This window comes from Silurus aristotelis, assembly GCF_946808225.1.
Source record: "Silurus aristotelis genome assembly, chromosome: 13".
In the NCBI taxonomy this organism is placed as follows: Eukaryota; Metazoa; Chordata; class Actinopteri; order Siluriformes; family Siluridae; genus Silurus; species Silurus aristotelis.
Window position 1 is genome coordinate 17530040 of NC_139586.1, and position 12792 is coordinate 17542831.

Sequence of the window (12792 nt, forward strand, 5' to 3'; positions counted from 1 at the left end):
GGCTTTTAAAATACAGGAAAAAAACAGGTAAAATACCTGTGTTTTTTATTTACTGAAGTATAGTACACTTCCTCAACCAACCAATCCTTTCAAAAAACCAATCCTAGATTTGAGTGCAGTGTACAATAAATATTAAGGTTTTACATGTTAAATAGCAGTTTATTTGGAAATAAAAATTTTGTTAATGTTGGAACCTTTTGCAACATTTTAGGATTATTTTATTTTATTATTATTATTATTTTTTTACAAGAACCTAATTGCATAAAGGTGCATAACTTTTAAACAAATAGTTTGTTATAGCACCTGTTGATTTTATTACACTACATTTGGGGTGAATTCAGTAGAACTTAATGCAAAACTTTGTGTAGCTTTCCAACACCACATGTCCCCACAGACATTTGAAGAACACGCAGGGAGTAACTGTCAGATTTTCCTATAGTTCCTTTAATGTTGTTATATTTTGGCAGCCTTTCTGATAAGTTTTTGTCTTGTGCTTTGTCACCATGATTCTCCATTTTTTTTTTTTATATTTGCTGATGATGGTCTTTACATGGTTTCTGGTAAATGTGCACTGTACCTCTGTTTTGGAAATGCTTTTATACCCCTCTCCTGATCAATACCTTTTAACAAGACTGATAAAGGAATCGTGTACTTAAAAATAAATTACACAGTTTCGCATTTACCTTAAATGTGGCTGATAAGTAAAGACAGATTTGTTGTTAAGTTTGCATCTACAAGAGCGAAAAGGTTAAAGGTGGCCATCATTGGTCACACCAGTACAAAATCACGTTGGTGTATTGCTTACCAGGCAGGATCACTGTTAATTCTGTATGTTGAAGTTAAATCTCTGGTGAAGGAGGCTCCACTGACCAACTTTTTGGAAGTCACAAGGAAAAACCAATAACCTTTTTAATGTAATACTTCTAAGATGCAGGAGTTTCTCAGTAACATGACAGGCTCTGTTTTCGGTCTTACTAACTTATTGTGATAGAAATAAAGACTGTCTAGTAAAATAACAACTGTTTATAGCTGTTATTAATCACTGATAATAGGAAATATAAAGAGACTACAAAAGAGACAATGAGGTGTCATTGTTAAACCCCCTCCAAAAAATAAATGCAATAATTAGCATTTTCTGTTTATAAAGATAATTCTGTGTGTGTGTTGTATGAGTGTATTTATAGTTGTTAAAATGTTGTTTGGTAAACAGACTTATGGGATTGTAGTAAGGAAGGTTAGAAAGAATCTGTCCTTTATTCTTCTTGATGGAATGCTGATGATATTTTTGCGCGTCTGTGATACTGACGAGGTAAACATTGTGATCTTGGCACATGCTTTGTGCATTTCCATGCGCAATAAAAACTGCAATAAACACGTCGCACGGCTCCTTCACTCTGAAACCATATTCTCACGATGAATCGACGAATTAGACCCGCAGGATTGTCATCTTGCTTGTCCCTGGAAGAATATCGGTGTCGCCTGTTTGTCTGACACGCTCCGAGTGGAGAGTAAACACAGTATATTGTTGCTCCCATCTGTCATCAAGGCTTAGACAAACGGAATGGAGCTTGGCTTTATTTGGAGCCATATTGCACAAATCACAAGTCTTTCACATTAAAATGCAGTCCATGATTCAGTTTATCTGGTCAGTACTAATGACGTTCCTGTGCCCATGTGTTCACCTGTCAATCCGAAACAACTCAGACCGATCAGTCATGATTCTTAATGATTTATTAATCCGAAATAAAAAGCCTACGGACTGGGACGATATGTTGAAGGATCGAGTCAGTTTTCAAAGTGGCGCAAAGGTTTTCTCTCAAAAGCAAACAAGTGGAGCCGGTAAACATGTACCTTCAGTTTGCCTCTATTTAGAGAGGACGTGTGAGAGTTCACAGCTTTGTGTCAAATAGTTCAGGGTCCAGTCATAATTAGATATAGGATCTGCACTTAAAGACTTGCTAAGATGGTCATTTATCCAAGTGCGATTTTGTATTTATTAGTCCAAGTTGGAACAAGATTGATAGTTTGATATGGTATTTCTTTTTTTTTCTTTTTTTTGTGGAAGTTTTTCATTTCACACCACACCACATCTGGCCTTTCCTCCACGCTGAGACGGCATTTATTTATTTCATTTAGCCAGTTAAACAAAAAAAAACGTTTTATTTCAGGAAAACAATACTCCTCTAGGGCATTCACCTTATTCTAGGTGAATAAATTTTAAAACACTGTTTTTGCGTTGTAGTGCGAACTGAGATTTTGAGATCATGTGACACAGTCAGGTGAACCATTTAACTTAAAACAAAGAACTCTATAGTCTTGGATTATCTGCAGCAATAACTTAATTAACATTTGAAAAGGCTAGTGTAGATGGAGAGCGCTTTAAACGGAATTGTAGTGTTCACATGTATTCAGATTAATGTGACATGGCCTTAGGCTGAGGAGTGTATAAGACTGAACGCATACTCAGAACTCAATTTGTTGGCTGGAAATAATGTTACATGAAACAAACCTTTAACCGGTGTGCTTGAAAACAATCACAAGGGGAACCAGAGACCATTTACCAATTTTAAACATTGTATGTTTGATTTCTGTTACGTATACAGTAAATAAAGGCTTATACATAGTTCTGTATTATTACAGCTCTGTTTTTTGACTCCGTTTGTGTCTGTTTAGCACCCGAGTTCCATGTTGAAACTCAAAATACCTGGCATATTTGGTACACTTTAAATCGCTTTCTCACTAGCGTCAACTCACTTGGAGGTTGTTTTAGTCCGTATTCTTGTGATTTTCTCATTTTCCTAAACAGAAAAGGGTTTTGGGTCAAATGGATTGAATAGTGCATATGTGAGCGCTTACCCCCGAAACCTAGTTCTATATGTTCCTAATAGGTATAATTATTCTATAAGAAAAACTGTATTTATTTTCTGAATCCTTAATGCTTAGAGCAGCGCTGTAATCCAGAGGAAAGAAAATCTGAAACCCCAGCACATATTAGATCAAGTCTAAATCGTACTCAAGTTTTATGCATGATAATGTAATACAATCAAGAGCTCTTGAACTCGGAAGAAAGTTCCCGAGGGCCATGTTTGCGCACGAGATTGTGGCAGAGGTAAATCAGTTAAGTTGATTTATCGAAGCGTAAATGACCACAGAGGGACTGAAGCCATGTCCCATAATTAGGCTGTTTTTAGACTATTGATTTCTGCCCGGAATGTTCTTTAACACTTGTTCCTGTTGATGGATGTGGGCTTAACGCCATCTATAAGAGCGTCATTAAAACTGAGTCAATTCAGCCTTTTTCTAAATCCGTATGTAGCACGTGTGATGTAAGTATATAGTTGGTTGGAAACTTCTGATTTATGAATATAGTGTTATATGTGCATGAAATCAATAGAATAATGGGGCAGCGTTTTTCAAGAGACTAAAATACTCTAGATGTTTCTTCTTACCATAATGGCTCTGGCTTTTGAGTCGAAGTCAAGACGTGTCTGAGTGTAAAAGCTGTTCATTTTGCGAACATATTGTCAGTATGCATAAAAAAAATATTCAGCTGATTTCACTTTTTGCACATCTATTTTCTCTTGTAGATATTTACTGTGTGTGTGTGTGTGTGTGTGTGTGGGAGGGAGGGGAAGGGAAGGGTGGGAAGGGGGATGACTACACAATAACCCCGTAAACTCTCATGATCTCTTGGCGTGTCCATGCTTGCATTCCTTATTCTCGGGAACTGCATTCCTTTTTTTTCTCCATTTGTTAATTTTACTGTAGCTACTGAATAATTTACTGATTAATAAGATTTATGTTGCGTAACTGAATAACAAGTTGGTCTTAAATGGAAGTATAGGTTAATTGCAAGCCACTTTTTTTTTTTTTTTTTTTTAAGAAGTCATGATAAATATTAATAAAGTTACTTCTATATTATTTTCTTATAATACACTTAAATATGATTTTTTCAGCTATGTAAAATTTTATTTTTTTTAATATATATTCAGTGTGCATTGATGGATCTTCTTTAAGTAAAAAAAAAAAAAAAAAAAAGATAAACATTCTGACAAATCTCATTCGAGAAATACAGTATAAATATGTTAATAAAGTGTTTGTATGTTGTATACTGTGAACCTCTAAACAATCTTTCTGTTCTGCACCTTAAATCAGTTTCACATGTGAAGTTGTTAAACAGGAAGCTGGGGATTTAATAATTTATGGACTGCTGCGACATCGCGGTATTTATTTCCTCATATGACGTTGGGGGCAACCACCTGTGGAAGTGTGGACTCTGTTTCCCTTCATTCTTCTCTGGAGCATATAATACACTGAAATGCCACAGTTGTCCTACAGGGAAAAGCAGACGATACGATACAGACATGCCCAGACACAGTGTTTTGTGAAAGTAGGTTTCTTGAGAAAGATTCACTAAACGCAGACTTTTTTCTTTTTTTTGTTCTATAGTGGATTTTTAGATGAAAGTAGACATGTTTTTCCATGTTGGACTGTTGTCTGTGTCTTATGCTGATAAGCTAAAAATGCATTCATAAGATGACAACCGTGGTGAACGTCCATAACATGCTTGTTGCAGTGCTGGGAGTGATTAGCACCATAGTTCATTATGCAGGCAGGGTGGAAGGATTGCGAAGCAGAGCCAAAAAGAAAAGGCCTGAACCATTTAGTGGTCAGAACAGGATGGGCTGCAGGATGCCCCCCCCCCCCCCATCAGTCTGCAAGTCAGTTCTGCGGAGTCAGCATTCGGCACACAAAAACGGAATTCAGGAAAAGTGCTCTCTCTCTCTCTCTCTCTCTCTCTCTCTCTCTCTCTCTCTCTCTCTCTCTCTCTCTCTCTCTCTCTCTCTCTACGAGTTGCCCATCCTCCCCCTCACTTTTTCCCCTCCCTCAACAGCTTGCTCCCTTCCCCCCTCATGAACTGACATTCTAGAAGAAACATATGCTGCTAGTCCCACAACAGCTTGTGTCGCCTGAACGGGAGCAAGCCGAGGGAGGAAAGGCTCGTCTGGAGGATGGGATGGGGAGGGGGGCTGGACGGAACTGCGACAACATCCAAAAGTCCTCACATTTTTGACACATTTTGGCTGCTCAGTGGTTTGTGCGCCTTTATAAAACTATAAAATCTTCAGCATGCAAATGACCTCACTTTGGCAAGTCTCTTTCGTGACTATTCTTAGACTTTTGGCAGTGTTCTTGAGCTATCAGAAGGCAACATGTACAAAGGCCCTGCCTTCAACCAAGTCAGAACAAGAAAACCAGGTTCCACTTGGCTACAGTATGAGTTTTTTTTTTTTTTTTTTTTCATTTGGAGTTACCGATAGTGCTTTGAATGTTTTGCGAGCAGCCGTGTTGTGCGTCACACAAGCGTCTGACATGATTTCCGTCCAGACTTAAGGGGCGGTTTGAGGGGACGGACAGCTGGGCTGAAATTGGCTCGCCTGTAAAGGCCTTTTAGAGAAGAAAGTCTGCTGCTTTACAGGAGATGCCAGGTGGTTTTGGCCAAGTGTTTTAAGGTTATATGCTTGCTGCCTCCTTGTTCGACCCAGCTCATTTCTCAAGGCAATTGGATTCTTCTCAAAGTCTATTGAAAATACATCTGAGGAAAATAGAAACATGATCTTAATATCAGGGGAAATTCAGAAGCTGCTTTTGCTATATTAAAATAAAACATTTGTTATTGCTCTTAACAAGAAAGCTCTCTTACTGCAATTTCTATTAATTTTTTTTTCTAAGTGCAAGTTGATAGAATTTGTGTGCTGGTTTTGGCCAGTATCACAATTTGTAAAATAGCTTTGTGTTTCCAATGGATTGGAGTCTTAACCTGTTTGAGTAGTCAGGGAATATAAAACTTATTATACCATGTTTCCATGTGTCCCGTATATAAAGTAACGTTCACCATACATTTAAAAATTACGTTTGGGTCATTAGATATGATTTGTTTTGAGCTAAGCCTTAACGTGCATTTACTCAAACACTTAAAATATTGCTTCCCTTTAATTATGGTACCTTTTAAATGGGACATTGTGTGACTGAAGGGTGCTAGAGCCACCTAGAAATGCTGCCTAAATAGATAGCCTCTTCACAAATAAGACACTAGGAGTAATGGTGGTCTTTTCGAAGTGTCACAGTTGAATATATTTTTTCTCATTAAGCACAATGAGCTTTTCCTAAGGTCCTTAATGTACTATTATTCTTCTCGTTCCTGTTTTTTTACTATTATTTAAATATTATAAGAATTAAAAAAAATACTTTTGTCATTTAAAGGAAGACCACAAAAGAAGGCCACATTGATTTCTATTGGTGTATGGAACGACTGTGCTTGACATTGCCTGACCGCCATTTTTTTTTTCTTACTGTCAGGTCTCACCCTAGTGCGCTCCAGGCTTTGGCTTGGAGGTCCAAACTGCCAAAATTGATCCCAGCAGCTGGAGCGGCAGCGAAAGCCCTGCCGAAGACATGGAGAGGATGAGTGACTCTGCCGAGAAGCCTATGGACAATGATGCTGAGGGTGTATGGAGTCCTGACATCGAGCAGAGTTTCCAGGAAGCACTTGCCATCTATCCACCCTGCGGTCGTCGCAAGATTATTCTCTCTGATGAAGGCAAGATGTATGGTAAGACCTCTGGTTCACTTTTTCATTCTTTTGAACACAAAACCTTTAGGAACTTTAGTAGACAATTAAAAAAAAATAAAAATTATTAGGATTAAATGGACTCGGTGGTTTACCTTAAAGTGATCAAGGTGTGGAAATGGGTTGAACAATAAAGTACATATAACTCGCTAGCTAGTACAACATGCTGTCAGCAACCTGGACCGTCCACTTGCACAATGTGCTACCTAACAAATTAAATTAGTCTACCCCTGGATGATAATTAGGATGATTACAATGCATTGGGAAGTTTAAAATGACTTTTACAGCCATGTTAAAGTAGTGAACAAATGAAGCTAAGAGTTGATTTTTCTCACAAGAGCTAAATAATGATTCCTTACTGGAGATGTACTGCCCATTGGACAGGTCCTTCAAAATGTCTGAAATCAAATTAGTCCAATGGAGGTTGTGTGACAAGGAACCACCAGGTGACCTCTATCCTGCTGGGCACCACAAATAATCCAGGACGGGATGTTGGGATGTGAGGAATTAGACGGAAGGAAGAATGAGTGTACAATAAATAGAAAAATAACACAGTCAATGAATTATTGCTTGCCAGTTCGGTCATGTAGGAAAAGTGTCCGAGGATCATTGATGGAATGGTTTAGAGGTCTGGCTAAGATTTGTCAGTGATGGGTGGGGTAAAAAAAATGACAGCTCAGAAAACCAGTGTGCTTTAAATGGAGCTCAGAACTGATTCGTTAACGCAATAATGTTCACAGCTATTGGAGGAAGAATGAGACTAATCGTCAGTCAGTAAATTAATGTGTTAGCCCGTCTGGCCTCTGCGGACCTCAGCAGTAGTATTTATTTGCTGGCTGTTGTGGAGAGCTCGGAGTCTATAAGTAAAGCAGCATGAACTATTAGTCAGGAGCAGATGGCACCACGGTTGCCACCAGCTGCGACAGACACCCCCACCCCCCCACCCAAAAAAAAAAAAAAAAAAAAAGAACCGCTTCCACCCACCCCTTTTCCAAAAACCCTGGCTAGGTGATGTCATGGAAAGAGGGCATATTTTCTTGCATAGTCTCTCGCTGCCTGTCAGTGTCAAGTGAAAGCCGAAGGCCCTCAGGGGGGCGTCCTTTGCAGCTGTCATGTGACCTCTCCGGCCAAATGAAATGTAATGTTTAGGAGTCGCAGCGATGGCTCTCAGCTGCCACTACAAAGAGGTTTTCAGCACACACACACACACACACACACACACACACACACACACACACACACACACACTGCAGCCCCTCCTCCTTCTCCTTGTACACCAGGAGTGCCAGAGAAACTCACTCGCACACTCTCTGCCTCGGATTAAAGCATGACAAATGGCTTGGCCTGGTGAGTTTTAAATGATTAACGGCAAGTACAAGAGCAGCCAGTGCTCACTGATTTACAGATAGCCAAAAACAACAAAAAGAAAAAACCCTCACTATAAATAAATAAAAATGGTTCCTATGCCACCATATGCGAGACAAAAAATACATATTATAAAAGTAAAATAATAATAAATAATAATAATAATGGAATAGCCAGAATAGAATAGCCTTTATTTGTCACATATACATTACAGCACAGTGAAATGTTGTTCTTCGCATATCCCAGCTTGCTTGGAAGCTGGGGTCAGAGCGCAGGGTCGGCCATGATACAGCGCCCCTGGAGCACACAGAGGGTTAAGGGCCTTGCTCAAGGCCCCAAGAGTGGCAGCTTGGCAATACCGGGGCTTGAACCCCCGACCTTCCGATCAGTAATCCAGCGCCTTAACCACTGGAGCCACCACTCCCCCTCAAATGTAATATGAAATACTATAATATACTAAGTAAAAAATAAATGACAAAAATATCCCATCCACCGCATGCAAAAATACACAATAGTATAAAATATATTAATAAATGTATATTCGATGAAACTTTTCATATATTCTTTTGTTATAAATATACGGTAATAAATACAAAGGAAGAAATACAATTAATTACATCCACATATTAGTCAGAAATAATTTCTGGGAATTGTTATTAATTGCAAAAAGAATACTGAGGTGTTAAGTAGTCATAGTGCTATTTTAAGTGTGTATGTGTTTGTGAAGTTGTGTTGGTCTCGATGACCCGACTGGATGGATTGGGCAGAGGTCAGCTGTGCCAGATGTTCAGAGTGTCTGGTTGCATGTGCACTCAACGGCCTTTCCCTAACTACTGGCTTCCTAGTGACAGACATGCAAAATGACCTGAAAACCTCCTTATTGGTGTGAATAGTGAGCATAGCGGTCGTGTTTACACAGTGCCCTAAGTGTGCTCAGGGGGAAAAAAGTGAGCAGTACCAGTAAGCAAAGTTTTTGCTTTTATCCAGAGTGAGCAAAGTTGTTTTCTGAGTGATGAGGTTGAGTGTTTGTATTGTATGTATGTATGTATGTATGTATGTACGTGGGTGTCTTAATAATATTTGTCAACATTTGAACAGTTTACATTTTTAAAACAATTTTAAATAAATTGCCTGCTTGGTTAAATAATATATTAAAATAATGTTTATAATATTTTATAAAAAATATAATAAAACAAATGAATGCAATACACTTTTTATTACATTAAATAAATTGATTAATCAATTGAATTGGCACAAATTCAATTGATTAAAAATATAGAGTTAAATAAATGGAAACAATTAAATGAAATAGATTTTTATAATTTTGTTGTAAATTATTTTGCTAATACAGATGTGTGTGTGTTACATTTAAAAATAAAGTTTTGTAACTGTGCTACTTATTTCAGCATACTTTAACAAATGTCATCATTCCTTCATTCATTCACTTCCTCGCTATGCAGAATTGTCAGGATTTTCTCCTTTTAAGGGAAATTCTTGAAGCTGGACGGTAGCTAGCGGCTAACACTAGCACTTTGGATTTAATTTGGATATTGAATTAATGCTATTGATTCTTTAGCGTTTTCATGTATACGCAAAACAAATCTTATTTACACTATGTGAGTAGCCGCAGCAACGCTACTCTAACTCTAGTTTATTTTTTTATACCCCTGGCGTAGTTTTGTATGTTTTGAAGTTTAATAATAATTGTTACTTGTGGACCTGCACTTTATACATTCCTGAGAAAACTTGGATTTTATCTATGTACCGCACGTAAAAAGGATTGCATACGGTACCGAATGTGTACCGAACTCGAAAGCCCTGTAAATTAGAATTTTTACTGCTGGAAATCTGTGATAACCAAACCCATTTAGTGCATTTAATTGCCATATTACATCAAAATACAAATATATAAATGAAATATAAAAAATTAAATTCAAATTACTTTAAAAAAAGCTAACGGCATTTGTGGTGTTTTCTTTGTTTTAGTTGAAATGATCCCAAACTTTGGAAACTTCTTATTGTATTCTTTGGCCTGAATCTTCTCTTTGCCCCTTTCCTGTTTTATCTCCGTTCCTCCATTTTTCATTCTGCAGCGTCTTCTGTGCTACCTGTCCAGGGGTCTCATTTATGAACGTAGTGTACGCACAAAACAAGGCTGAAAACGTGCATACTTCGCTTTCCATGCAAAGTTTGTGATAAAAAAATATAACTTGACTGGAGAGAGTGCGCTGCTGTAAATAAACTCTGACCCCTGCATATGTACAACGTGGAAACACAGAATGTGAGATGGGGAATTGGAGACACAGATAACGTGCACAACCTTTGCGTGGAAAGTGACGTGCGCACGTTTTTCTAGCCCTGTTTCGTGTGCACGACATTTATAAATGAGACCCCAGAGTGGTCCAGAGTTTAGCGAGGGGTGCGTCAGTAATAATGGTCCGTGGGGAAACAGTGCTCTGTGTGTAGTTAAATAGACTAAATGAAGCATTGAGGCAAATAATTTGCCTCGGTGCTTTTTTGTATTCGGATTACTTGAGGAATTGTTTCAGAAGTAATATATATATATAAGTGTGAGAGAGGGCAGGTCTGAAAGGCAGAGTGTGGGTGTTATTTTTCTTCCGGCGCTGTGCCATACTTTCACTGCCGAAACTAGTTTGGCGGGAATGGCAGAGATCTGAAGGTGGCAGATTGCGGCTCGGTGCTCTTTGTAGGGGCCGGGCTCGTCTTTCAGCCATGCAGCTGTCGCTGGACTCCCAGTGCCAAAACCATCGCGCCGTGAACTGTGACCCATGCACTCGCTCAAGCATTAACAAGGGCCGTTACAACTGTCAAAACAAGCAGCGCCGTCTGTCAGCAGGAGGCCAAGCAAATTAAAAATCCGGAATTTGTTAATATGTTTTGTGTGTGCAAATCACAGGATGAGTCAACACCTGTATAGTGCCTGTCTGTGTCATACTCACAAATCAGAGCTACTACATACACTACTGCACTCTATTTTTAAAGAATTATTATAATAACATATTCATTCATAATTAAAAGGGAATATTTAATAATTCTGTAAGATGAGACTCCTGTCCTGGTCTTAACAAGGCTCACTTTCAAAAGACAACATACAAAGCTTGACAAGTTTTCACATAAAGAGTAACCTGCATGCTATAATTAGTTTTGCACAAAGGTCAGGGTTAATATTTAACCTTTAGTTCTTTTATTTCAATACAAGAAAACAGACGAAATGTTCATTCAGCAGGTTACTGCAGATATTATTGAGGCGAAGTACTTCTGCAAGCCAGACTATGCTAGTTAAATGGCTAGCTCCTCTTAGATGTTTGTTTGGTAAAACCTAGATTATAAGAAGACTTTGTACTCCTTTAAAAATGTTTGCTCTAAAAAACTCTTACTCGCTGTGAAATCTCCACAGCAGGGATAAGGGGGGTGTTTATATATTCAGAAACTTTCTGCTGCAGCTTGTGCTAACCTACCCAGCTAACTGGGACATGAGGAACAAAGCATTAGTATTAGTCAGTTTTACCGTATTGGTCATTTAAATAACAATAAAATATTCAAAATTCCAGTTGATTTCTACTGTGTGTGTTGGCACGTTAGATAATCTCAGTGACTGTAGAGAACCTGGGATAAGAGAAGGGCATGAGACAGGTTTATGGGCATTGGGTGTTAAAATTAGACGTATGTTTAGAAAGAAATCGTTATTTTTGTCTGTTATTGTATCTTTCTAATGCGTTTTTCAAGATACACAATTGGATATAAAATAATTGAAAAACAATCCTACGCTTTTTTGTGTTGTAACATCTGACTTCAGTCGTCTTGTGGCATTCAGTGTGAGATTTTCAGCCTAAATTAGTCAAAGATGGCATGCTTCATGCCTCCACACTCCTTTTTAATCATTAGTTTCACTACTGCTCTACCTCTGCAGTCAGACCCGTAATGAGGTCTGTCTTCATTTAATTTACTAGAATTATACTTCAGTATGGGTTGCATTATTGTTTTAAACGGTTTAAAGAGTAAGAGAACCGGCATCATGCAACACAGTGGAGATGTAAACCAATGCCATATCTTCAGCAAAATGGGTGTGGCATAAATATTAAATTTTTTTTTTTTTACATTTTATTTATAGTCAAAGACACTGGGGTACAAATTTCTGCAGTGTCAGCATGGTGTGTAAATTTAGCACCTGACAGTTCCACAGACTCCGCTACATCACTCGACACATGAGTTATATCTTATTATATTTATAATTGCAAATTAAATGGTGCCAAATAGATGCAGTCGATCTGACTCTCGTCTTCGTAGACATGCAAGAAAGTGTCATGTTTAGTTCAATGATTTTGTTTTGTGAACAGTTTGTTAGCAGAATTATATATTGTGCTGTGTATCGTTTGTCATAAAAAAATTTTCTCAAGTATCGTGAAAGGACAAAACTATCAGTATCGTCCAGCCGAGTGCGTACACTGTATGGTAGGGAATTAATTTCTGGTCTTTTTAAATGGTCCCCTTTCTTATCAATGCTTTATTGAAATGCTGTTTTTGTGGTGGGCTGTTTCTCGAGAATACCACCGGAGCTGATGAGATCTGCTTCAAGTGGCCCTTGATGCTGATGAAGCATGTTGATTGGCCCCAAGACACTGTGATAGGTTTTTCTTTTTTCCTCTTTTATTTAAAGAGAGGCGAGGCCTCGGACACTGGACCACAATCGAAATCTGCTTTTGATAGGGCGGCTGCTGCACTTTTCCCGGCATGTGTTAAGGGGCGGAGGCAGAGGAAGCAAGAGACACAGGTAT

General features: G+C 38.3%; 1 protein-coding gene and 1 long non-coding RNA gene across 8 annotated transcripts in view; both read left to right on the forward strand.

The window, feature by feature from the left end:
* Nucleotides 1-12792, forward strand: part of tead1b (TEA domain family member 1b) — a 68701-nt gene that overhangs the window by 19541 nt on the left and 36368 nt on the right. For all 7 annotated transcript variants that reach the window (XM_083558860.1, XM_083558861.1, XM_083558859.1 and 4 more), the window contains one exon: nt 6361-6613. In XM_083558860.1, the coding sequence (XP_083414986.1) occupies nt 6457-6613 (157 nt within the window). In that variant the 5' untranslated portion in view covers nt 6361-6456. The remainder of the gene's footprint in view (nt 1-6360; nt 6614-12792) is intronic.
* Nucleotides 88-12792, forward strand: part of LOC310735791 — a 174310-nt gene continuing 161605 nt past the window's right edge. The window contains exon 1 of the long non-coding RNA XR_014536383.1: nt 88-120. This is a non-coding gene — a long non-coding RNA (uncharacterized lncRNA). The remainder of the gene's footprint in view (nt 121-12792) is intronic.